This window comes from Semicossyphus pulcher, unplaced genomic scaffold (assembly GCF_022749685.1).
Source record: "Semicossyphus pulcher isolate SPU_LCO1_2020_fin unplaced genomic scaffold, fSemPul1.0.p SCAF_15, whole genome shotgun sequence".
Taxonomy (NCBI): domain Eukaryota; kingdom Metazoa; phylum Chordata; class Actinopteri; order Labriformes; family Labridae; genus Semicossyphus; species Semicossyphus pulcher.
The window spans coordinates 14,332,019-14,359,326 of NW_027211659.1; the positions used below are offsets into that span (position 1 = coordinate 14,332,019).

At 43.9% G+C, this 27,308-nt stretch overlaps 1 protein-coding gene across 1 annotated transcript; it reads left to right on the forward strand.

Moving 5' to 3' along the window:
- Positions 1–27,289, forward strand: LOC138592081 (activin receptor type-1-like). The gene is made up of 12 exons (XM_069662702.1): positions 1–276; positions 12,496–12,569; positions 13,160–13,414; positions 13,602–13,874; positions 14,070–14,336; positions 15,430–15,635; positions 19,355–19,454; positions 21,519–21,665; positions 22,656–22,931; positions 23,709–23,906; positions 25,970–26,100; positions 26,205–27,289. Exons 2-12 carry the CDS (start codon positions 12,503–12,505, stop codon positions 26,337–26,339), a joined length of 2,055 nt encoding a protein of 684 aa, XP_069518803.1. The 5' UTR covers positions 1–276; positions 12,496–12,502; the 3' UTR covers positions 26,340–27,289.
- Positions 27,290–27,308: the final 19 nt, after the last annotated feature.

A 27,308-nucleotide genomic window follows, 5' to 3' on the forward strand; every position in this document is an offset into this window, starting at 1 on the left:
TTGTGAAGCCCAGGCAGTGCAAATGTGTGAAGAGGGACAACGTTACAAAATGTATCTTCTATATTTCTCTCCATTGAATACGAACATCGAGTGAATTTGTCACTTTTTTCCACCGAGTGAACGACGGACGATAATGTTGGCGTCATGTAGGCTCTGCTTTTCAGACTTTGGAAAACAAATCGGGTATTGTCGGTGAATTCTCGGGAGATGGCAGAATAGTTCGACCTGCGCCAGATACCAAGCCATCATAAAGCACTTTGAAAAATAACCCACAAGGTAAGTGTTATCATGACGTATTTGAAATGACATAATAAGCGAACTTTAATGTTTCTGTCTGTATTGTAACACGGGATATTTCGGTGGACGTGGAGAAGTTAGCTGACTCCCAGGGAAAGGTTTCGTGACGTGCTTTTCTCAAGAAATCCTGTCTCCCTCTCAGCTTTTCTTCGTTAAATCTTGGCCTGTTTTGTTAATGCACCCTCGCATTTTGTATTTACATGATTCAGCAAAATAAATAGGAAAACCTGCATCTGGTATAAGATTTAACAGAGGAGTAGTCTCGCGCAGTGTATTGTTTTAAAGGGACCACGTCATAGAGATGGTTTTGATTAGTTATAGGTTAGATAAATGGTGATGAGTTCAGGGCCAAACCCTGAAATTAAACGTCTTTTGGTCTACCACTGCGACTTTTCGTGTTTCACAATCACATCAAGCTCACAACATAGCGACTAGTTGTGACTTTGTTAAGAGTTTTTGTCATGCAAACAGTCTATGGGAGGGTCGTTCCTGCTTGATCGTGTGTCTCATCATCCCCTGCTGAGCACTTTTTGCATCACAATCACAGCACAGGAGGGGGGCGAGCCAGAAACACTGGTGAACACACAGCATTGTTTACAGTGGGTGTGATTTCAAACTTATTGTCTACGAAGAAACATTTAAAATTCCACCATTTAATTCTAATAAAAGATACAAAAGTGTTTTGTTTACATGATTTCCCTCCTTGGGACCAATCAGACCAAACAGGAAGTATGATATACATTGCAGGGCCATTAAATGTAAAGCCAGCAGACCTGCATGCGAGAGGGTGCAAACTTCATTACAAAGGTGTCAATGCTAGCTGAAAACATTCAGAGGTAATTGTGCAGATTAAAAGAAGTGTGAATGGGAATGTCTCACACTGAAGTGTTTCTCCTCAGAATCAACTCTTTGTGCTGGATCCTTGCTCTAACAAAATTACATTCCCACATACTAATCAGGCTTTTCTTCACTTCCAGCCTGAATGTCTGGGGAGCACTTGATTGTGCATTTGTTTTCCTGTGTAGTCTGTGCTATTGGAACGCAACACAGCCAAGCTTTTCTTAATTGCAATGCATTCAATTGACCACACTTTAATGTAAATGCATGGCAGTCTGACCACTAAGGCTGGTGTCTGGCATGGCAGACTGTTTAATCAATATGGATTAGCCACTTAAAATGTATTTAAACATTAATGACCCCCACCAGTTGAAGCTTCTTAAGTTGAGGTTATTTGTTCTGTGTGTTTGTGTGGCTGCTTGTCGATGTGGAGAATGTAACCCCATAGCTGACCAGTCACCGGGGTTGGACCTCTCCGTGGGCCCCTGCTGTCCTCGGTACCCTGCGTCGTGGAGTCTGGCTGATAGTGGGCAGATAAAGGGACGTCAGGCAGTCTGGGCTGAAATCTGGCTCAACTGCAGGGGATCTTGAGGATCCTGTTGTGTGTAACGACCACCATTGTGAGCAGTTTTCTCGTCCCCTTGTGTCCTCAACAATGTTATTGTTTGGCTTTGGGACCGTGTCTTTGTTTTAAACAGCCTGTCTGCGGTAACTTACTCCTTAAACAGTTAGGAGGTTATCTGACTCTAACAATGACCCCAACCCTAATTGTGTCTCAACCAAGAGGCTTTATGTGAGGCTGATTTATGATGCTTGACAGTATTTTTGTTGTTGCACATGTTTAACTTACTGCCAACAAGCTTTTTAGAGTGACTGCTAAAAAGTAGATTATTGACAAATTATACCAATTTCCCTGGTTGATCAGTTGTTAAAAGTCAGAAAATAGGGAAAAATCACAACTTTTCTTAATTATAAATCCCACGATGTCAAAGTAGATGTATTCAAATTAAGCCTCTTTCACATTGGCCAAAAAGCCCGCTAACACCCGGCTTTTTTGCTTGGTGGGAAAGGCCACAATCGGCATTCAGACCCGGGTCAAATGACTCTGCAGTCGACCCGGGTAATTATCGCCTCGGCTCTGATCGGCAATGATGGGAACACAAACCCCGGGTCGATTCGCTACTCTCTGCCCCCTTTTCTAGCGCGATGCTACGACGTGCTCTGCAGCTCCGGCCGCTGTCACGTAAATACAGAAGAACAACACACAACTGCAAATTTGTTCTTTGTTTTGTGCAAGATGCAGCAACACTAACAAGGTGAGAGAGCTTCTTCTGATCCGAGGGGAAGTTTGTTGTTCGCCCCTGTTTCCGGCAGGTTTGGGACGTCAGACGGTGACGCAGCAGAAAAGACACAGAAAGGAGTATACTCCACTGGCAATGGGAAAAGAGACAGTCTGCATTTATTAGCGGGTCGCCCCAGATCTGAAAAACCCGCATCAACATGCTAACTTTGGTGGGAAAGTGGTATTACAGCCTGAAAACCAAGAGGCTCTGTTTTCTATCACAATTCCTTGATCAATCTTCTGTCAATCAAACTCATTTAAGATTTATCAGGAAACAGTGGAATAATTTCTCTTTACACTTTTTAGTAGGAAAATACGATAGCCAATTTAGACTTCTTCTAACATTTACAGACTCGCTCGCTGCTTAATCAAAAAAAGAGACTTCTCATCAGATTAACTGATGCAGAAAATCATCACGAGATGCAGCAGCAGCAGCAGCAGCGCCGCTTTGAACAAACTTTTAGAAATGAGGCCTTTGATCCCAATCTGAAAGTTTATGCCTCTCCCACGCAGGCCTCATTCAAGTTTTCACTCCTTCATTTTTGGCTCCTGAATTCATTGGCTGCAGACATCAGTGTAGTGCTTCTTGTCTGGTGGACATTAAGTGTATAATTTGCCAACAGAGGTCTTAGCATTGCAGGAAGAATGAGACGAGTATGAGGAAGGAGGGGGGGGGGGGGAGTTTGTTGGGGGTAGGGGGCTCTGATAGCAATCATTTCTCTGTGCACAGTAATTTGGCTGTCAGAAGCAGCTGGCAGTTTGGGTTGGAACAATATGCAAGCTCGGAAAAAACCCTGAGAGAGTGTTTTAGGGGAGGGGGATGGGATGGGGTGGAGTGTGTGTGTGTGTGTATGAATATATCCGTGTGTGTGTGTGGAATCAGGTTACACAGTCTGTCATTAACAAGAGAACTGCAGTTATGAGACCAAGATAGACTGCTTCAAGTCTGAGCAAGAAGAGTCGGAGGCTCATCGCTCTTCTATGTAGGTGGCTCTCAAGTTGGGGGAAGGGAGGGGAGGGGATACTGTGTGTGTGTGTGTGAATGCAGGTGGGAGGTGACTGCTGAGGGATGGAAAGACAGCAGAATTAAAGCCCTGAGTGGCAACCTTCAGCTATCTTGGCCTATCCGTGTGTTTGGTGTGTGTGTGTTTGCACGTGCAGCTACGCGTGTATCTGCTGACTTATACTAGAAAGTTTGATTAGCAACAAACCTGGCATGAGATGAGGCGGCAGGCTGCAGAGGAATACAGCATGTGGGTTGAGTTCGCTTCTGCTCGGTGCTCGTGTCCAGCTTTTCAGAAAGGGGCCCTCTGTCTGCAGTGTTATTTTTAGTCAAAAAAAAAAAACCATGAGCCTTTTAATAATCATCAGCCTTATGTAGCCCAAACATATCATGATGAGAAGAGCTGTCTGGGACTTGCGGGCACTGCAGTCTCAGCATGACACGGGAAGTTAGCAAGGGGGGGAAAAGAGAATGAGATAAAAGGACTGCCTGTGTATCTGCCAGATTTTAGTCCCGCTCTCTTCTTCTTCTTCTTCTGGTGGCTCTGAGTCCGCGCAGACGTATTGATTTCTCTTCTTCTGTCTTTAAATGTGCGATGGAGACCGGTGGAGATGGGAGACAAGACACTACTGTCTGCACAGATGCACACACACACATAGATCTGCAGTGCTCTCTTTCTCTACGCTAACCCCAGACTGCACTGGAGACAGTCTGCAATACACATTTTATGAGCCCTTCACTCGCCTCAGTGCTCTTGTCTTATCGCTCAGCTGTTAGCGGGGAAAGTTATGGCTTTGTTTCTGTTGCTCTCTCCTTCTGATCCCATTCCCAGCCCCAGGCATGGGCTCTTATTTGGTGTTTGGCTACGAATGGAGAATAATTAATGCTTCATCTCTGGGGTCATGAGGTCACAAACTTGGAGTCGATTTGGATTTATGGTTGCACTTAAGCATCAAATTGACAGGACATGTTTGTATAGTTAAGACAATACTGCATACATGATTGAGTCAAAATGCAAAGTCGTCTTTGAAGTTGGCATCAAACTGTTTTAAAAGCTTTCTTGCCTTTAGAAGTTTCAGGGCCAGAAAACTCCCGGCCATAAAGGCTCCACTGGCAGCAGGATGTAACGGCCCTGAGTATAGCGCTGCTGTATACACATTCATTGTTTTGTTACAAGCTGTTTGCTGAGCGATTATCATCCCGGTGGTGAATGGTTTGCTAGACGTTTGTGGGTCACACAGCAAGAGTTAGCATCATGTTAGCCGCCTGTAGCTCAGTCAGAATCAATCAAAACCAAGTATCCCCTGAGCTCTGAGTAGCTGTACACACATCTCCTCTCTCTTGTTTGCCTCCACTGCTCGTTTCACAAGAAGAAAAATGTGTGTAAAAGGCGCAGCCTGATACAAATCAAGGTGTCCTTTTGAGAACAGTATCGCCCCGGGCCGGTGAACTTTGTGAGACGGTCGTTTGGAGGGGGGAGAGTGTTTGTGCATTCCTCCGTTAGCAAACATGGTTGACATAAAGACCCTGTTTGAACTGGCTGTTTCTGATGTTTTGATGGGCGTGTGAAAACGAATGTCTAATTGCTATGGAGACCACCGCGTAGAAGACTTGTTAACAGTGTCTTCACAAACCTTTTAAGTTGTGTCTCAAGAGACTTCAAACAGCCAAACCATGAGAAAACCTCCAGACACCACAAAACCTCCATCACTGTTTTTGCTTTGCTTTTGGTTCTTTGTGCAGGTGATTGGAAGTGTCTGTTTTGTGTGTCAGATTGGTGCAGAGGTGGAAGTAAGGGTGGGACTACAGCAGGAAGACAAGGTGACTATTGTCTCTGATTACATTTGATCTACACTGAACACTGCATGTGTGTGTGTGTACTGCGCACACACCCCGGACTGCTCTGTAATGTATCCAAGGAACAAAAACCTGCTATGCTGTTGCCCTCTTCACTGAATGTGTGAGTGACAGTTTAACATAGGCAGGGGGGCATTTGCATTTGGATACATTCCTCTGTAGTAAGACGGGAGGCAACCGCTATGATACTGTAGGGCAGAAGTATGGCTCGACCTGAACAAGCTCCTCCGAGGGGCCACAGAAGTCCGTCTTTCTTCTCCAAATCACTGAGGCCCTTGGTTGGCGACGTTTGCTTCCAAACACAACTCGGTGTAAGAGACAGGATATTAAAGAGGGGTCAAACTGAGTTCAACTGTTACACCGGACAAGATCATACCTCTGCATTAAGGTTAAAATACTGTAACGCTGGGTTTAAGTTCCTGTTTTAGTTTGCTGTTGTTTTGCAGCTGTCCACCGTAGTGGGTACTTGGCTGAGAAGGGGAGGGAAGAGGTTATTGATAAACTTTTAAGCGGTAGTTCTAAAAAGAGAAGACGCATGTTGAGCGAGCGAGAGCTAAAAGCAGTTAGCCAACGTCGGGTTAGCTGTTAGCTGCGACAAGGAAATAAATCTGGGCTCTGTTGAGCTAGGGACGCTCATTATTCTTCCTCCATCCATCTAGCTACCACGCAACACTACAATATATTAATACTGCTGCCTGCACATTACTGCGTTCGGTTGTAATAATTCACCTGTAGGGTTTAATCATACAACAAAATGTCATGTGTGTCCGAGAATATTTCACATTATGAAGCACAATATCCGTTCTGTATTGAAGAAGATGCTGGTTTAATGTCCTGTGGATTCTGAAAACATCTTGGTTTCTACTCGGTGGTTGGATAAATGACCCAATGTTTGGGTGTTTCCTGACATGAGCTGAGTGTAACATGGTGAAACCTTATATGTAGTACAAAAAGTAAGTACTTATTTCTTACAATATAAATGAAGTCAGTTCATGTCATTTTCATTGTTTGCGAGATTTTTAAGACGCAAGAGCCGGGCAGCACATTCACGATTCGACGCCATGACACCTCTCTGCTTTCGCCCCCCTCTATCCCTCATTTCATCAGGCATTCACCACACTCTTCAAATTTGATATCGTACAGCCTGACACAGATGTGGGGCGAGATTTTATTAGACTCATCTTGCTCGGTGTGGCATGCGACGAACCTGCGAGATAGCTGATATAACAGTGTGCGGGGACCTTAAGCCAAACATCAACAAGACTTTCACGGGATGTCGAGGGCCAGCGAATCTGTCCTGATTTGGTTTGCCTCAAGGTATTTGAGAGATGACAGTATTTCCAGGTATTATGATTAATACATGACCTTGGTTATCAAGTGTTATTTAAACATTAATAACAAAGGTGGAGGGGAAACCATTGGAATTTTTGGCACACGGTGAGGTAGTCCTTTGCTTTTAGAGTGCAGTTGTGTTTGGGTTGCCGCCATGATACTTGGATATTACTTTAATTCAACACAGATGTTTGAATCATTAGTCTGCACTCTTCTTTTTAAGGCGAGATTGATCCCATATTTGACTGGGTTCGTAAGCAGAGTTGTATGAAATCTGTGTGTATCCCCACATAACCAGGGCTGCACACGACTCTTGATTCAGTCAGTTGAATTGGATTATCTCGGGCGAAGCTTGGTTGGAGTTTGGCAGATCTTGGAGCTGGACACCAAAACATTATCAGTCAACTATTTTTATAGTATTTAAAGTCATGTAACTATTTTTAAAAGTATTTTAATCATCTAGTAGGCTACAGTTTGTCAGATTGGCTCTAAGTCCCCAAATCCCACCAAAGCACAGCTGAAAAATGCTGTTTTTTAACATGAAACAGCTTCCATCAGTGTTTTTACCACCATTAGTCACCGGGTTTGTTTGTTTTGGAGAGGAGCAGACCTCTGTGGATAATTCGGCTCCAGAGAAAAACCTCATGAACAATGACTGAACTCTTTTGTGGCTCTTAAAGTTTACACCCTGCCATAATGTTGCCCTGTCATGGCTCTGCGTACAATGATGCAGCTAAAAAAACCACAGTCTGGAGATTTATCTGACAGAATGCGAGTTGACTTCGGGTTATTGTGACTGATGATTCGAGCTGTCGTCTTGAGGGGGCAGCTCCACTCATAACCTACTAAAAAAATGATGTGTTTATTCCATTAGCTTAGTTTTAGTCATCCCAAGTGTTGTGTTTGACTGTAGGCAGAGACTGTTTTTCAGACTGAGCTGAATGTGTTGATTTGCTGAGCTGTAGTGTGAATATGAATGTGGGCTGCTGCTGCAGAGAGGAGGACTTTCGCCCTCAGGTCTGTATTAACACCCACATGCACCTAGGAGCGAACCATCTGTGTGTCCCTGATGGCATGCTGGCTCTCTGGCTGTCTGGGTCTGGGTCTGGGGACGGGAACAGGGACACACACAGCAGGCTCCGCATTGCCCCAGTCTCTGCCTGCTCCTTCCCTCGCGCGTCCCGCAGTTTGCTGCAGTTTCCTCGGTGCCCGGGCTATTTGTGCCATGGTAACTGTGCCAGCCTGCCAGCTCAGACACAGATTCCACCCCTCGTCTCCCTCTTTGCCAGCGTGATGACTCAGCAGCTCCTGCAGGGCCTCCAGCCTCCTCCCTCCTCAACCTCAGTGATACACCACGCTCATCAGACAAAGTAGTGTTTTGTCATACTCTCCTTCGTCATGACCTGAATACAAAACAGACCAAAATAAAAAAGCACACAACCAGACTTAAAGGTTCTGTTTGTTGTTAAAAGCAAATCAGTTTGAAAATGTCACCTAGAAATGAAATAGCTTTAACATGACACTTGAAGATGTAGCCTTGTAAGTGGGATTGTTTACCACCTCCTTGAATAGAAATCAACATAACTGTCCACACGCTTCTCTCTTGGGATTCAGTCGTATAAATCACAGCATTTGAGTGGCACGTTTAATCATCTCCATCTAATCACGTTAAGCTCTGCTCAACTTCTGAGAGCGCCGCTTATCGAGATGGCCCTCTGGAGTGGGATCACTGGAAAGAGTCTGGGAAGGAAACGCGGCGTCATAAAATGGGAGCCTTGATATGTAGGATCACTTTCAAGTCCCTCCAGCAGCACTCAGCAGGAGTCAACCCCAGCATACTTCTCCCTGGGCCAAGTCTGTCCAAACTGTTCCTCTCTGGGTCGTACACACAACTTTGGCTCCCTTGTGTGGAGCTCAATGTGGTTTCTGTATTTCCATGGGCAAGGTCGACGCTTACGCACCTCCGAGGCATTGGTTTCATCAAACAGAATACCTGCAGTGGAGTTTTCAGAAACATTTTTATGGTAAAATATTCAGTTTAAGGATATAAGGCTGCTTTCAGATATTTTCCAAAGTAAATGAACAGATTCTTAGCTAGAAATACTTAAAAATCCAAAGTAAAAGTACTGATTGTGAAGAATGACACCTTTTAATACATACATGACATAATGTATTATAATATTTCATTAATATTCTTGAAGCTGGGTTAGTGTTGTTGCCTCACAGCAAGAAGGTTCCTAGTTGGAACCCCGGTTTGGACGAGGAGGGTCTTTCTGTGTGTGCATGCATGGGTTCCCGCTGGGTATTCCGGCTTCCTCCCAAAATCCAAAGACATGCTTGTTAGGTTCATTGGTGACTCTAAAATTGCCCGAACATGTGAATGTGAGCTCAAAAGGTTGTCCGTCTCTGTGTCAACCCTGTGATTGACTGGCGACCTGTCAAGGAGGGACCCCGCCGCTCACCCACTGACACCTGGGATAGGCTCCAGTCCCCCAGCCCCGTCACTTTGTGACGTCACAAAGTGCAGCCTTAGCAGGCTTTGGAAAGCTGGCCAATAAGAAGAAAGATGGCTTGTAGAGGCAGGGGAGTTGACTGAGTCGTTTCAGGCAGAGGCTATATGAAGGCCTGCACAGAGCACAAGTGTGTTTTTTAACTGTAAATTATGCTCAGCTACTCCACAGGTATCACAGTGTGAAATATGAAGATTAAAATGAGCATAATACCCCCCCTCTAAGTAGGTAGGCCTTTACAATTTGACTACAGTGGAGATGTGTTAATGCACTTGGTTAGTTATATCCTTGACAGTACACCATATTTTACATGTAAAACTCCTTTCCCACAGAAATGAGTACGGATTTTTGCTTGTAGATGCAGATTGTCTCTTTTCCCATTGCCAGTGGAGTATCCTCCTTTCGGTCTCTTTTCTGCTGCGTCACTGTGTGACCTCACAAATGCGCCGGAGACAGGGTTAGTAAACAGTGAAGATGTTACAGTGGTTATTGTATCTATTACTCATTCAGTCTGTTTTATCAAACTCGGTGCCGACACATTTTGAACGATGTTAGCTGAGATGATAAGCAGTCGCAGAAGTTACCGGCAGAGCGTAGCATCGTGCCAGAAAGGGGGCGGAGATTAGCGTGTTGACACAGGTCTTGTGTTCCCATCAATGCCGACAGGAGCCAAGGCGATAATTACCCGGGTCTAATCTACATTTGCGAACTAACTAGACATTTTAGCATTGAAATAAATGAAGTGAAGTAAAAACACAATACTTTTCGTAATATTTAGTGCATTGTGCCCCTGTAAAGAACTAGCGCTTTAACATTGTACTCCAGCACTTGATTTACTTTCTTCAGCTGCAAAAGCTCAAGAGAGCTTAAGACACTTAGAAATGGCTGCCAATATAAACTGGCTAACCTTTCACAGATTGAAGGAGGGAGTTTAAGTGCAGGCATCATCATAATGCATTGTAAAACAAACAGCTTACTCATACTGTCGTACATGTGAAATAACGTTTGGCCACCCTTTTTTAAGCTTCTTAAAAAATGTCGCTCTGCATCATGCTGTAGTAAGACCTATGAGACCATCAGTCCCAACAGCAATAAACATAAGAGAGTAAGTTATAAATACCGTGTGGTATTTATGCCGGTTTCCTATTACAACACCACATCAGAGGACAGAGGAAGAGGGAATAAAAGGAAAGATGGGGGTTGAGACAGATAGAGAGGGGGAAATGAGAGCACACCCTTGGCAGGATGTCAGCTCTGTGAACACACACTGCAGAGCACACTGCCAGAGAATTCAATACGCAGGGAAAGAGGGCTGCAACAGACACACGCGCGCACATTCACACACATGCACACACAGCGCCATGAAGTTGTCTGCTCAGATCGCAATCGGTTCTGCAGATGCTCTCGCCCTGCCTCTCTCCTTTCCAAGAATCCCTTCTGAGGTTTCCAATATCAGGCCCGGTCTTAGCTGTGTGTTCATTAAGCTGAGCTGTTAGCGGACGTTATGATAGCTTCTAGCTTCGCCTCAAGTGCGCATAGATGCGAGTGTTTTCTGTGCTTTATGCAGAACTACATGAATAGAAATGCATTTTAATACGTGCAAATAGAGCAGGCAGCTGAAAGGCCCACTGGTTCCGCAGTGCATAGGCTGAAATATTTGCTGTGTACATAACGGACGTACTTGTTGTCTCACTTCTAGCTCCAGTATGATAGCTTATTTAAGACAGAGCGTCTGCGTGGGAGAGATGAGTTGAGACAGAGATGGTTCAAGTGTCCCGTCGAGGGTCTTTCAGCAGTAAATGTAAACAAAAATGCAGCAAATCATTTACCTACACTAATTGAAGCCATTAAATGGAGCCTCATGACATGCTCTGCTTAGTTAATTGAGGTGAGTTATTGATCTGTCAGCAGTGAGTGTGTGTGTCAGGATATTGTGCTCCTTCTACATGACTGATATATGAGTCAATACCAAGATAACCAGCCAGACACCGAGTCACTTCTTCCCTCAGACTATTGTTCTTTTACTCCTCTGCTTATCTCTTTATCCTGTTTCCTCCAACCCCCCCTGGCTTCACCGACTGCCCCCCCTCCCCAGCATGGTGCCCTTCTTCCCGCTGTCCCCCTGGGCGCTGACACCAGACACCTCCTTGTCCCACTTCCCTCCATTTAGCCTACCTCAATGCTGCAGCGCACTGTTCTCTGCCCTTCTCTGACCCACTGTCCCCCAGATGCCCCCTGGCTATATACCTCGCCTCCACATGCCCTCCTGCCCGTTCCCTGCCCCCATCGCTGCTCCCCCCCCCTCTCTCTCCTGGTCCAAAAGGGGAGCAGACAGAGCTCCTGATTATCTCTGTGTGGCAGCCTCTGTTTTGTGCTCTGATTAAAGGAGCAGCATGTGGTCCGTGTGCGAGCGGCCCGTACAGACGCTGCCGTTGGGCTAATGCTAACATTACGTGCTTAATCATTTATGTCTGGGAGACGGGCACAAAAGCCTGGAGGGGGCGGAGGTAGGGGTAAGGGGGGCGCTTGGGTATTTATCTGTGGCACAGATGCACTGAGGCGCGCACACACATGCTTCCAAGATAACGGCGCCGGTGCTTAGTGTGGCATAAACGGGGCACGCTGCGGGCAACGATGCCTCCACAAAACTCACATATCATCTTTATAAAACGCGTAGTTGTTCCCTCGAGTTTACAGCGCGAGTTAAACCGGTCGTCTGTTAAAATGTGTCACTGGGTAAGGCAAACAAACAAACATAACTGCATGGCGTATGTGGGCACTCCTACAGACGCATTAAATATTGAAGGATCAGACCGTCTCCAGGTCTCTAAACGATAGTATTTGGGCACCCACACTCGTTCTCCCCGCCGCGCTCCTCCTCTCCTCTTCCTCCTCCTCCTCCTCTCCTCTCTCGTCTGTCTGCTCCTCTCCCCTCACACTGCCAAGCAGCCTGTCCCTCCAGCACACACACACACACACATCACCACCACCACACACACCCACATGCACGCACACAGGCAGCCAATAGGAGAGCACCAGTCTCCCCATTGCTTGCCACTCAATGCCTTGTTGCCAGGACAACAGGAAGGCATGAGACCCACTTTACTTCAGCATTTTAAACTTGGTGTTGACTCTTTTTTTTCTCTTCTTCTGAAAATAAGAAAGGCCCCCCCTCTCTAAAATTGCTCTCTGTAAGACTCTTAGGTCGGCTGCAAATCCTGTCTCGCTCTCTTCTGTCTCACTGCACGGTATCCCAAAAATACACATATTCATTGAAGTGAATCTCTAATTTTTGTGTTCTTTTTTCCCCCCTCCAGGCCTACGATGTCGGCTGGGGGCATGTCTCTTTTGGTTTTGATCCTGCTGGTTATCCCCTGCTCCGGCTTGGAAGGTAAGAGTCTCGTCACATCAGACCTGAGGGGAGGCGTTGGCTGAAGGGAGGAGAGCTTCTACATACTCGCTAGCTTTCCTGCTACATCTGAATGTGGTTGTCGCTGAATCATTATCCTTGCCTCAAAAGAACAAAGAAAACAGGAGGTCATACACTGTCCCTGGAGGTCACAAACACACACATACAGTAGCTGAAAAGATGTGAACTCGATTTCTGTGTTCCCTTATTTCTCTTTAACTCAAGTAAACACGCCCGACCACTCAGCCTCCGTGTGTTTCTCTGTCCCCCTCAAGTCTCTCACAAGCACAGACCAAAAATTCACACAATTTTTTTTCCCTATCACCGCCCCTCCTCAGACTGTCTGCCTCTCATCTGCTGTCTCTCAGTGTTATTTTAAACAACTGCAGTGGCTGAGGAATGCAGTGGAAAGTGGAGCTTTCTTTTAGGGGTGGCTGGCCACACTTGTCTTCACACTTAGAAAAAATAAACACACATGCTAAAGAAACAGGGATACGCAATGATCATGCATTGTCATAATATAATAGATCTTATTAAAGAGAATCATGTATACTTGTTTTATTCTGTTGTAGGTGACGTAGCAGTGACGAACTCTGAATGTGTGTGCGACGGAGCGTCCTGTAGCAGCGGGGGCCGGTGTGTCGGCCAGCAGTGCTTCACCTCCCTCTCCATACAGAACGGGACGTCGGCTCTTCAGAGGGGCTGCATTGTGGCGGATGAAGACGGGTCCACACGGTGTGGAAGCCCGCCGACTCCTGAGCTTGTGGTGGATTGCTGCTCTGGGGATCTGTGTAACATGAACGTCTCCTTGCAGTCACCGGTTAAAGGTGAAGGTCAATAACAGAATATTACTACTTACTATCAAACACACAATTACATTAACTTGATTTCTTCTACTCGCCAATACAGACTCGATTTCCAACTTTCTGACCTAAGTGAATGCCGTTTAATTTAATGGGACACTAATGGTTTTGCTCTAATGGTTTCCTCCATATCTCTGTTCCCTCTGATCAGATACAGAACCGTCTGCCGGCAGACCAGTCCTCAGGGAGCAGGAGTGTGCGTGCGAGGGCGTCGTGTGCGAGCGTGACCGTCGCTGCACGGGCCAGCACTGCTTCTCCTCTCTGAAGATGATTGATGGGGTGGCCGTCCAACAGAAGGGCTGCCTGAGGGACGACGAGGAGGGCAGAGCCACCTGCGCCATGCCACCCTCGTCGGCCCGCGTCGTCAAGTGCTGCCAGGGCCATCTGTGTAACATGAACGTCACTGTGCAAGCTCCAGGGAAAGGTGACTTTGTACACATTGTGCACATTTCTCCTGGCTGCCGATCACCGGAGACCTTATGTCGCTTCACATTTTAATTTTATGACAAAATTCTGCATAGATTTTAAGTAAAACATGCCTTTTAAGCTTTTATTGTAATGCATGAAATAAGTTAATTATTTATTTACCTGCGATGTCTTCTTCCTGATTCTTTTGCAGAGACAGAGGGAAAGCCCCTGATCAAAGAGGAGCACGAGTGTGTGTGCGAGGGCAGCTCGTGTGTAACAGGGAAGCGCTGCATGGGCCACCAGTGTTTCTCCTCCGTGACAGAAAGCGGCGGCTCCAAGGTGTACCAGAAAGGCTGCTTTAAGGTCTACGAGCAGAGCACGTTGACCTGCAAGACCCCACCTTCCAGGGACCAGATTGTGGAGTGCTGCCACGGGCACCTGTGTAACATAAACACCACTGTTGAGCTGCCTGTCAAAGGTACGGCACTATACTACCCAGAATGCTCAAAAGCTGTGTTCAGTTCCTTTTAAGAAAAGATGCTGAAGAGCTCCACCTATTGAATTAGGCATTGAACTCTGTGTACTTTAACCAAATCTCTTATCCAGTTCCAGAGGTTTAAAATATCCATTATAAGAATGATCACACGTATTCCTTCTTCTCCATCGCTCTCTACTGAGAGGGTTACGTCATGAGATGCACCTCTGTGTGGTCACACTCCTGGCCCCTTCTGAACCAGACCTGAGGGAGACAGTGGGCAACCAAAGGGAGGATTTGAATATTATTTAGTCATGGTCCACTTCCCCTCTGTCCTCTCGGAGGCTGTCAGAGCTGCCTGACATGAGCCCAGGGGGTGAAGCCTCCTGGGGGATGAAGGAGAGGCAGGCTTCTATACACGGAGCTGTTGTTGCCCTTTTTGTTTCTTTCACCTTTAGTTTACTCACTATATATTTATACTTTAAAAAATACCATGGCTGAACCTATTTGGCTTTACATTTAGGGATTATATCGGAGTTTAAAAACAGACTTATAAATATTCTTTGTAGTCCAGCTAAATGCACCTCTTCGCATGTGTCTGTTGAGCTCCTTTAACATGTTGCTGTGGGGGAGAAGCAGTTCATTATTGGAGCTGAGAAAAGGGGATCATTGTCCGCGCTGCAGGCCGAGCCGAGCCGCCTTTTCCTCGGAATGTTTGGAAAGTGTGAATGGTGGTCAGTTCCTCGGGCCGGCCTCTGCTGACTTGATGAGATCTGCTCTGTGTGCATGCGAGAATGAATGCTCATGTGTTGCGTGCGTGCACCCCCCGCCCTCAACTTCTTCAGAAGGCCTGCAGGCTGCAGGTCTGTGATTTGTCTGGTCGAGCCTCTTTCTGTGTTTTCCAGTCAGGGAGAAAGAGTTCTAATGGACGCTCCCATCTGTTGTTTACTTAAGCAACTAAGCATCTCCACTCAGTCTTCTGACATGATGCAAGCCAAGTTTAATCTTTACAATCCGGCTTTATTTTTGTCCAAAACGATGACCTGACAGTTTGAAGAAAAAGCCTCACATTGTGCTTTTTTCTCTCCCCTCACAGCTGATGAGCAATCCAGCTACAGCGTGACCACGCTGGCGTTAGTCATCGTGGGGCCCATCATCGTCCTCATCATCCTCTCTGCCGTCGCTATCCTGGTGTTCAGACGCATCCACCACAACCAAATGGAGAGACTCACATCCCGGGATGCAGAATATGGAACTATCGACGGCCTCATAGCGTCCAACGTGGGGGAGAGCACTCTGGCGGTGAGTGGTGCATACCATGTGGGAGGATGCCTCCGAAGCTCATTAGAAAGAATCGTACAGAGCTGCAGAAGGCTCATTGTAATGACCACAACAACGAGAGAAGCACAGAATATCTGCTGGTGAAAGAAGATGGAATACGTAAATATACTGTGCAGGGCTTTATTTTTGTAGGGTTATAAGGAAGAAGGCTGTGGAAACATTTGATACCTAGATTGTGTTGGTTTTACTTTATTTGTCTGAAATGTTCACTGTGAGCACAGCTGTATTGTGTAAGAAAATATATATCAGTTCATGACTTGACAAAATAATTACAGGCTTTTGTATGTAACTAATGGTGCACTGCTTCTTTCGTTGAGTAGGTAAATGCCCTATTTGTATTAGAGATCGACCGATATGGTTTTTTCAGAGCCAATACCGATACCGATTATTAGTAGTCAAGGAGGCCGATAACCGAAATTTGGAGCCGATATTAATTTGCAGTAAAAGTGAAAAATATTGGCGTCGGATTAAAAAAAAAGGCTGATGCCGATATGCGTCAAAATGCCGAATATCGGTGGCGAAAATCGGCCCGGCCGATAATCAGTCTGTCCCTAATTTGTATACATTCTGACTATAAGCATTAGGGGTGGGACAAAATATCGATACGGCAATACATCGTCGCCCTGACTCATGCAACACAATTATCGATGGACTGGTGTCAAATATCAATATTTTCATGTATAAATATTTGGTGCACTAAACAGATTTTGATGCACCACGTCACTACTTGACTTGACTCCTTGTGGTGGCGTTTATGACATGAATGAGGGTAATGTGAATGGAAATGAATTGGCTGCAGAAGAAGTTGACAGCAGGATAAAATAAGATATTTCTGTCAAATTCTGTGAAACGGACACCAAATTGCAGTGAATATTAGAGAATTTTAGAGGCATTTTGTATTCTTCAGTTAATCAGATATGGTGATGTATCATTATATGAGTATCTTGCAATATATCAATTATTGCAGAATCGCTGTATTGTGATATTATCGTTACCGTGGGTCACGTATCGTATCATGAGTTACCCTGCGATTCCCACCTCGAATAAGCACTATAATATTTCACATGAAATATACAAAACTGTCATTTTTTACATTTCTCAGCGAATCAAAATCCAACCTTTAGTCCATGTGGCTTATTTAAATGCTTTGCAAAGGATAACAAACAATTCAAAACACCAGAAAACATCTGACAGGCTAACTGTACTTGTCTAGTGTTCGTTCTGATTTTATAGTCATGAATAATTTTAATTACACATCCAATCTTGTTTTTATTTGTGGCGGTAGGGTGGCCCTTTAGGTACACTAGGAGGGAGTCTTTTAAGTCACTCCGAAGTACAACGGTGTATTTTATCTAAATGATATGTTGCAGTTCCTGCAGGGATTCAGGTGATGACTGAAAACACTGTTTAGATTAGATTAAGTCGGACTTCCGTGTCTTTGTGCACATATGCTCTATTTCCTACAAGATGATATACAACAGAGACATGACGGCATGATGAACCTTGTTTGACTCTTTGTAATCTAGATATTTGATCAAGGCGTTCATGTGATGAGAATGTAATCAAGAGGTAAATCTTGCTGAGGACAACTTGTTTAAAGAAAGAACATATTTCGCCTTAGATGTAATGCGAGGCAAATAAAGTCAGGAAATGAAATAAGAGGAAAATTACAGCAAAGGCCAAGTAAAGTTAAATAAAGTTGTAAATGTACATCCATTTATCTGAAAGGCTTTTACAGTTCTATGGTTTAATTCAGACATTTCATCCCATTACTGTTATGAAGGAGTTAAAGCAATCACTTTACGGTGGGAGTAAAAACATTAGAGCAGTTAATCGCTAAATGCTGTGCACCAAAAATCCCCCAAACTTCACGTCTGTTTCAGTAAATGTTATGAAGTTCCAGATAAATACACTCTAAAAACAAACAAGTCGTGTGTAAGCCTTAATATCTTTTAGGGCTGAGTCGCCGTGAGGTCAAGGTCTGGCTCCAAAAATGATTAAATTCAGCTCCGCAGACTATCACTTCTGAACTTTGTGTACTTTGCAGATCATAATCTGCAAAAAAAACATTCAAACGTGTAAGATGGCCGCATATGCATGAAGCGCTTGTGCGTGCGGTGAGCGTTGCTGTTGCTGGAATTCGAATCTTCAAAACTTGTTTTGCATCTCCTCTGCCATTTTTCCAGTCTTCTGCTGGAGGAATGTCTTTTGGCTATTTATTTTCTCTCCACTCGGCCGTGCATGTTAAGCTTTCTGCAGAGTGGTTTGTGTTTGGAGAGCCGCTAAACTGATCCAGAGTTTAGGTGGAGTCCTGTGGTTAGCGTTCAGTCTGTAAGACAACCCAGCACATTCACTGGCGCGCACACTGTGTAATCAAGTTCAACAGAAAACTGCTCACTGCTCAGTTTGTGCCCTAAAAAATACACGACTGTTACTGTCCAGTTTAGATTGATTACATCCTTTTTCCTTTTTGAATGAAAGCATCTGTATTGTTTTAGTTGCCAAGGTTACACCTATATTTTAAGCATGTCATAACCCTTTAAAATATCCCATTTATCTTAAAATATGAAACTCGTAACGGACATGTTATCATATGATGGATTGTACGTATGTGTGGTTGTGTCAACCAGAGAGAGAGAAAGGAGAAACAGCTGATTTTGGCTTCCTTCCAAGCTGTTTCCAAAGTCTATGAATGCACTTGGCAATAAAAACCCAAATATGGAGCCACAGAATGTTTGTTGCAGCATAATTAAAAAGTGCTTGGCAGGATCATGAGACGGGTTATTAGGAACAGCGGTGTGGCTGTGAAAAGCAAATCAGACTGAAACACATGTGCCCGTCCCTCAGCAGCCCGCTGACCAGAAGTCATCAGTGATTATTGTGATATTGCAGCGTTGTTATTGCATTCTGCTGCCTAACAGTCTGGCCCAAATATGCCCTCCTAAAAAACAATCCTCCTGTACCAAAGGGGGGGATTTAAACTCTCTGCAGAGAGACTCATCAGTTATTTTATGGCCTCTGTCTTAGATTCCTGTGTTGTGATTCCAAATTGTCTCTCAGGCAGCTCTTGCATTATGCATCTGTTTATCTGAGGCATCACTCTTCTCTCTTGTTTTCAATCCTCATCCTCCCCTCCTAGTTTAGCCGTTTGTTTTGCTCAGCAGCTGCTGACTCTGTTGCTGCGCACTGCCCCCTTGCGTCAGCAATGGGAAGCTGCACGTCTTAGAGCTGAGGTAAAAATAAAAGGCTTAGCAGCATTGCGTCTGTTTTGGAGTCTGGCCCTTGGATTAGATAAAATCTCCAGCGCCCACACCAGTCACAGGGAGGGGGTGGCACTTCTGTTGTTTACTCAGCAGGGGGCACCCTGCACCTCCAGCTCAGACACACCCCCACACACACACACACACACACACAATATCCCGGTACACACACAGACACACCGCTTGCCCCCCTCTTTCCCATGTGGGTGCCACATCAAAGGCCTGCTTGTATTAATCTCCATCTGAGTCCCAGATGCTCCTTATTTCATCATTTTTAAAGGCTCGAGCCACACGACTCCTTTGGGAGGGTTTTCCTTCAGATAGCTCACTTGGAAATACACACACGCACACACACACACACATGCACACATGTAAATAAACAAGCCCTTTACTCTGTGTGTCTGTTTCTCTGTTTCCCAGGATCTGCTGGATCATTCCTGCACTTCAGGAAGCGGCTCCGGACTCCCTTTCCTCGTTCAAAGAACCGTCGCACGACAAATCACACTTAACGAGTGTGTGGGTAAGTGTCCTGTTAAAGGCTGTTATATTGACAATAGCACCCCCTCAGAAAACGCTGCCCCCTCATTCATTTCAATGAGGCACTCCCACTGTGCTGACTCTGGGGAAACTTGCAAGAGAATCTGTAAAGTCTTGCCAAAAAGGTGGGCCTGTATCAACTTCAGCCTTATTATAGTCGTACATCATTTGGCAGCATGCTTTAAAGGACAAATAAAGTATCTCTCGGTGCATTCATACAGTCGTACACTGTATGTATACTTATTTATACTGTATACAATACTTTGTAGCATGGGATGATTCTACTGTACTCATTCTGACTTCCAATAATTTACATTCACTATTTAAGGAGTGAACCGGTGAAACATCTCTCTCTAGTAAGGCTGCAAACTCAACTTTCTGATTCACATATTCACTGATACAAACACACGTTTCACTTTTCTGCATTCATTCCTGACACCAGAACATTTTCAATGACAATCAAATACATGCAGTACTTTTATCCACATTTATCTCTTCAAAAAACATTTTGGTTGCAAAACAGACCAAAGCTGTGAGGTTATTGGGTAAGAATGATTTGTACAACAGTTTCAGCAATCTCATATTTTTCAATTAAGCAATACCCCAGAGCTAAAAAGTTACACAAACTTTTATTTTTCAGGTCAGTCTATGTATGTGAAGTGTCAGAGAAAACAAACAGCAGACTTTCTTCATGTGGACAAACATGGTTAGCAGCAGCGAAGCCAGCTAAGCCCTTCTTGTTGACATAAAAAGTTCACCTATTACTCAACTAGTAGTTAGAAGTTATTATCCAAAATTAGTTATATTTGATTAGTCTAAATTTATTTATGGTCACTATCAGTGTTAGGTAACGTTACTTATAGAAGTAACTTGTTATGTTACTGTGTTACTTACATTTGCGTTACCAAAACTTAAAGCCCCTTTGCGACATGTTACATGTCAGGACGACATGTAGCCTACTGTACGTCTACCTTTTAAATGTATTGACTCTGCCGTCATTGCATAGCCTCGTTTACGGCCCATAATCTGCAACTCTGCAGCCTAATAACAGGACGAACAGACGCTCTTTATTATGCTACATACAATCTGACAGCGAACTGGGCGGAGGCATACAGTATTAGGCACAGCTGTTTCAATGAAAACAATACAACATAGAGCTGTGTTTAGCTGCAGATGCTTCTTCAAATTTAAAGTAGGGCTCTTCACAGCTGACAAACACTTATCCTGCAGGCACAACTTACATTTCACCGTTGTGTTGTTCTTGTCCTTTTCACCCAAAAATGAAAAATAATGGGAATATTCTGTCCTCTCTGCCATCTTGCTAGTTGAATTAGCTAGCTACGCATGCGCACTGACACAGCTGTGTAAACCTTCTGCTGGTGCGCAGCTACCTGCCAAGAAGTAGGAGAGAAACAGAAACAGTATTTTGGGGATTTTCTTATTTTGTGGCAACCATGGATGAATTTTTGTAAAAAAGTAACAAAGTAACGGGTTAATTGACTTGCAAAGTAACTTGTGACATTACTCATTACAACAAAAATGCATCTAACGGATGACTTTGTAACGTGTTACCCCCAACACTGGTCACTTTGGGTCAGCTGTCTTCTAGTAACCTAATCAATCAAATTCCAACTCTCACTTTACCTACCTCTGTTTTATTTCCTTTAACTTCTTACAAAGATGTCTTGGTCTGCAGCTGCTTCACCTGCCACTCAGTAAACTTTGTGTTCTATTTGGAAGTGGCCATCTCGCCGAGCATACAGTGAACCTTCGTCGAGTTTTTTAATGCTAGAAACTGCTCCCCACAGAGAGGCGATGTGATGAAAGAGGCTAAGAGGAACGCTGTAGGGTTTTATTTGAGTTTTGGTAATAACAAGTGTAAAGTCACAAAGTTACATCCTGATTACATTATAAAAGTACATATATTTATTGAGATACTTTATTGAATTCTTCCTTTAACTTGATTGTATATATTTCATAGCGTGTAGTTCTATTACTCTTACCTTTGTTTTCTGTTTGGTAATCTCTCCCTTTTTTTGCCTGCCAGGTAAGGGTCGTTACGGTGAAGTGTGGAGGGGTCAGTGGCAGGGGGAGAGCGTCGCCGTCAAAATCTTCTCCTCCAGAGACGAGAAGTCCTGGTTCAGAGAGACTGAGATCTACAACACGGTGCTGCTGAGGCACGAGAACATCCTGGGTACGTACCATATTTGATGTAGGTTACAGACTGAAGGACACAACGAATGACCAGACCGTGACCGTTAAACCCAGCATTACTACAATTTGACTGATAGCAAAGTAGAAGAGTATCTAGTTTCCTTATTAAGTGTTTCAGAATTTAACAGAATTGGCTTTCTGGAAATAAAGTTTAGAGGAATTTGATTTGAATGTTGTTATTTACTTTCAAAGTAGGTTGCTTCCCAGTGGAATTGAAGTATCCATCAGGGAGAGAGAGTCGAATATAATAATATTAATAGTTAGTTATTTATATAGCCCTTTTCTTAACAAGGTTGCAAAGTGCTTCACAGAAAAAGCAGATAAATAAGCACAGATAAAAACAATACAGAAAAAGAACAACCTGACGAAAGTAACACAGGGCTCATAAAAAGAAAAAAATTGAAGTATTATTGTGTTAAGTGTTATTCATAAAAGGTTTTCTTTAAAAGCCGGTTTAAATATAGGATTTAAAAGACTCTTATAATGTGGGCATACTCACCTTTGGTCACGAGGTCCCGGAGCAACCAGCCCAGCTTCATGCACAGACATCAGAGAACACACTGCCACAAAGGGAGTCGATACATCTGTTTTTATCATTTGGAGCGCGGCCATTTCAAGCTTTAAAAGTGATCAATAAAATTTTAAAAGCAATACCGAATAAAAGAGGCAGCCGGTGAAAGTTGGCTCGCAGAAGAGTAATGTGACAGTGTTTCTCGGTGTCTGTTAAAATCGAGCCGTGCCAAGCTCGTCACATGATTCATGTAGCTGGTGAAGCAGCGTGATGTAAAATGCCCTTTGCACAGATACCATGTTTACCAAAGCGATTCTAGCTAGCAGGACTGTAACAACAGTATTTTAGGGATCTAAAGATTTAAAACAACTTAACATAAAGATATTTAATTTGTTTAAAAAGGCTGAAAAACTTGCCTTACCTTTGATTAATTGCCTTCATGCATTTCTCTTATTTTAGGCTTCATAGCGTCTGACATGACCTCGAGGAACTCCAGCACTCAGCTGTGGCTGATCACACACTACCACGAGATGGGCTCCCTGTACGACTACCTTCAACTCAGCACCCTGGATGCATCCGGCTGCCTCCGCATGGCGCTCTCCATCGCCAGCGGCCTGGCACATCTCCATGTTGAGATCTTCGGCACTCAGGGCAAACCGGCCATCGCCCACCGTGACCTCAAGAGCAAAAATATATTGGTTAAAAAGAACGGACAGTGCTGCATTGCTGACCTTGGTGAGAAAACGGACAGAGCTACATGATGAATACGCTGTTCATATTTCCTATCCTTTTAAATCCAATAGTTTTTCTAACAAGAAGGAAAGGATGTACTTTTACTAATATCCCTCTATGTCATCTATCTGCTTATCCATATTTGTGGTTAAGGTAGAACAAGCACTCTAAATGCACCACTCTGCCCCTAATAAAAAGCGCATTTAGAGGTGCTCAGACCACTTATTCTGATACACCAATGTTCCTTTTGCAAATGCTTGAATCAAAAATACATCAAGTACAAGCTATAACATGGCGACAGGCTTGATATTTTTTGCAAATTCAGTGCAATTAATTGTGCTCCGGATGACGCATTTCAGAAAAACACGGTAGGACTTGTTTGTCTCCCAGACGAGTTGTTCTTATGTCCAAGTACATCCTGTGTGGAGGGACAGGACTGTTTACGACAAACAAGTGTTGTGTTCAGCGTTTAAAGCGGTTAACAGAGTGAGTCGAGTGTTTTCTTCTCATTTAGGTCAAAAGGAAATTAAATTTCCCCCCTCCGCCCCAGAACGTGTTTTGCTTACCGTTAGTGCACTTGGATGTGTTTGAAATTCACTGTGCAAAATGATGCATGTGCACATTTGTGACATCACAATGTCAAACAAAAACATAAGGGGGCAACTATGCTAATTACAAAACGTGATGTGGAAACTTAATACTTTCTAAGGGGGAGAAGAAGGAAATGAAATCATAAGAATATTGTCTGGATCTTTAAAGACTTCTGTGTTTTCATTCCAGGTCTGGCAGTCATGCATTTCCAAGACACCAACGAGTTAGATGTGGGCAACAACCCTAAAGTGGGCACAAAGCGCTACATGGCCCCTGAGGTGCTTGACGACTCCATCCAGATGGACTGTTTCGAGTCCTTCAAGAGGGTGGACATCTGGGCCCTGGGACTCGTTCTGTGGGAGATCGCCAGGAGGACGGTCAGCAACGGTCGGTACCAAGTCTGCTCAACATGCTCCTTTTGGGTTCACTGAAGTCTGATTTCTTTTAATTATTTTCCTCAATATGGCTGGTACATTGTAAATGTTCAAACCACAAGCAGCACATTGTCAGTGTTTTAAAGAGGGAGTATTATGCTGTTTCACATTTTAAGACATATATACAATCTTACATGTTGGATGTCCATGCGAAACTTGGGTTAAGTTTCAAATCTGTAGGTAAAAGTATGTTGGAGTAAACCCCAGGCTTCTCAGCTCAGCCTGCAGGCTGCTGTGAACGCCAGGCTTCACCATAGACTGTATAAATAATGGACGTAGTCTCAGTGATGTTACTCATAGGTCTCTAAAGAAGCGTTTTGAAGCCTGAATTGCGCCGCAATTGGTCGCCATATTGGAAATGCCAGAGTCAGCTAATCCAGAGGCAGAAAAGAGGCGTAGCGCCAACGAGCTGATGGCTGAGGACTATGGGCGGACCACATGAATCAGTCAGCTACGGCTAAGAAGCTAGGCTACATGCGTCTCAGCGTAGCTAACGGTTATTAGCCATCAACTGTATGAACTAGTTTAACTTCATGTTTGCCACAGAGGAGGTTCTGTTTGTGACGGTGACTGACTGTAGGTGTTTATTTATCAGACTAAAGAAGTAGCGGACTTGGCACTCACACACCCGGCTGAGAGAGCGATGAGCCGACACGTAATGGGAAACTTCTTCTCATCACTACGGTCCGCTGTAAACTGTCCGGGGAAAAGCCAACAACTCCTGAATCCAATTTACTGGCTGATGATTTAATAAATAAATGTTTGATAAACACTGCACAGGCTAACAAGCAGCTATAGCGAGCACAGTATACCTGCTACTTAGTGCTAAAAATATATCAGTACAATAACACTGGCATTAAAGTCACCGAAAAGCTGGAGCTCAGACTTTTCGCACGGCCAGAAAGTTCCTTAAATCCCACAGAGAGAGATTATTTGTCCAAACTTTGAATGAAAAAATCCCCAAAAGTCTCCAACAACACAAACAGGTGAAGTTAAGCTCAGTGTCTGTGTCTGTGTTGACGTCTAGCAGACAACCAGCAGGATCCACCTGTCAATCAAGTGAGCCGGCCCCTATGATTTAAGGCTTAATATAATTAAAACGGGTGTGTTATAAATTAATTCACCCCCCGTACAGATATCTTGAACAATAAACTTAACAATTTATAACAACACCGTTTTTTGTACCAGGCAGAAACATGTTTATTTCAGCTGTAAAAATTGGCATTTTCCCACCTGCTCTTATGTTATTTCTTGTTTTCTCGAGCCTCAAGTGGCCACTCGAGGAACTGCAGCTTTTTGCACTTCCGCATTGGCTCCATTTTTCAACACAGGAGGTTGCTGCTTGAGTTTTACAGTTTTTTCTACAAGCTGCACTTTTTGACGCCTCAGCAGGCTTCGGAGCACCAGCCAATCAGAAGAAAGCGGGCCTGTAGGGGCGGGGTTTCTTAAAGGGACACAGCTGATTGAGTCGTTTCAGAGGTTTTTTTTACTGTAAATCATGCTAAGCTACTCCACAGGTACCACAGAGTGAAATATGAAGCTTGAAATTAGAATAATACTGCCTTTAAAGATGTAGATAGTGATAGGTAAAGAAGTTGTGGACATGGGGCTTTCTTCGACTCAGGACTAGGTAAAAGCTTTTCTTCTACTTATAGAAGCGGTTGGCCTTGAGACTCACTTCAGTGTCTGCCACCTGTGATCTGCAGAGAAGCCATAATAAAACCCGGTTCCTACATCCACTGCAAAATTGTTTTATCGCTTTATAGTAGGAACTGGGCTTTCAGCAACACTTGAGGTATTGATTTACTCCTGAAACTGTAATCTCATACATCTACTGTCTTTTGTCCCACTGCTGCACTTGAGAGCAAGATAAGGACCAAACATCCACGTTATGAATCCCTTTGAATACACCTTGATGTATTTCTTTTATGCTACTCATTCGTCAGTATAAAATGCACTGTCTTAATGTTACGTGATCTGTAACATGTATCGTTGCACACTCTGCTCCTCCTGTAGGTATCGTAGAAGACTACAAGCCACCTTTTCATGACGTGGTCCCGACTGACCCCAGCTTCGAGGATATGAAGAAGGTGGTGTGTGTGGATCAGCAGAGGCCCAACATCCCCAACAGATGGTTTTCAGACCCAGTGAGTAATATTCAAAGTGCCAGCTTTTGATACCCAGAAATAAAAGAAGTTCATTAATATTGGGATGTTTACATGTTTAATTAATGCCTCATGTTCTCTTTTAGACTTTAACCTCCATGGCTAAACTCATGAAGGAGTGCTGGTACCAGAACCCATCGGCCAGATTAACAGCGCTACGCATCAAAAAGACTCTCACAAAGATCGACAACTCTCTGGACAAAATGAAAACAGACATTTGAGCCTGCCTCGGGAAGGAGAGGCAGACACGCTAAAAGCCTTTGAAGACATCCAGAGGGTGGACCGTCGTAGAGAGATCTCACAAGACAAGAGACTTGGTGGTTTGAGTGCCCTTATAGTGGCACAGACCTAATATTTATTTTAAAACACTTGGCGGGACACATTTTGGCATCCAAAGATGGCTTACCGGACATTTCCTGAGACTGCCAGTGGTCTTGGAAATAGAAAAAAATATCTATCCAATTAATGACAAAGGAGCTGGATTGTTAGCATTGTTCTTCAAGGAAGAAGCTGTTACCTGAGCATTTGAGTAGGCTTGCTTTTGTTAGAACTGCAGATTTTGTTTGACACATTTTTTTTAGTTTGAAAAACGTCTGAACATATTAACAGTTTCACTTTCTCTCTTTAATCGTACTGCCTTGTTTATCTGCGTTATAATGGATTCATCTGAAAAAAAAACAAGTCAACCTACAATACAACCTGTATACTTTCTCAAACAGTGATCTCAGCAAGCAGTGTTACGTTTCCTTTGTGTGTCATGCACCTCTGTTTACAGTTCTGTACGGTTTCTTGGGCTCTCACCCACACTGTAACGTTTAGTTGTACAGCTGCGTCAGTGGCACTGTTCTTTACCGGAAATATTGTCAAACTTAAAGGTACTCCGTCGCAACAGTTTTGTATATCACAGTGGATTTTACATTGAATTCTGTACCTGTTCTATGTTTTGTTTCTTCAGCTTTACAGAGACAAATGCTAAAAGAACAAATAAAATATCTGCTAGATGATGCTGAACTCTATTCCTCCAGAGGCCTGTACGTAAGCCTGTAAAGCCTGTATCATGTCTTAACGCGTGCATTGTCAAGTAAATGAAGTCAAACTTCAGCCTTTTTTATTTCGTTAACATTTTATATCAATTAGTGATTTATATTAATTAAATAGAAAAAAAGTGTTATATCTGTGTCATTTGTCTT

Bases quoted from the DNA above. Each gene is read 5' to 3' on its own strand.
- LOC138592081 (XM_069662702.1), top strand. From the start codon at position 12,503: ATGTCGGCTGGGGGCATGTCTCTTTTGGTTTTGATCCTGCTGGTTATC. The intron at 19,455-21,518 runs GTAAGTGTCCTG...TTTGCCTGCCAG, and splicing joins CACACTTAACGAGTGTGTGG to GTAAGGGTCGTTACGGTGAA. The intron at 26,101-26,204 runs GTGAGTAATATT...GTTCTCTTTTAG, and splicing joins ACAGATGGTTTTCAGACCCA to ACTTTAACCTCCATGGCTAA.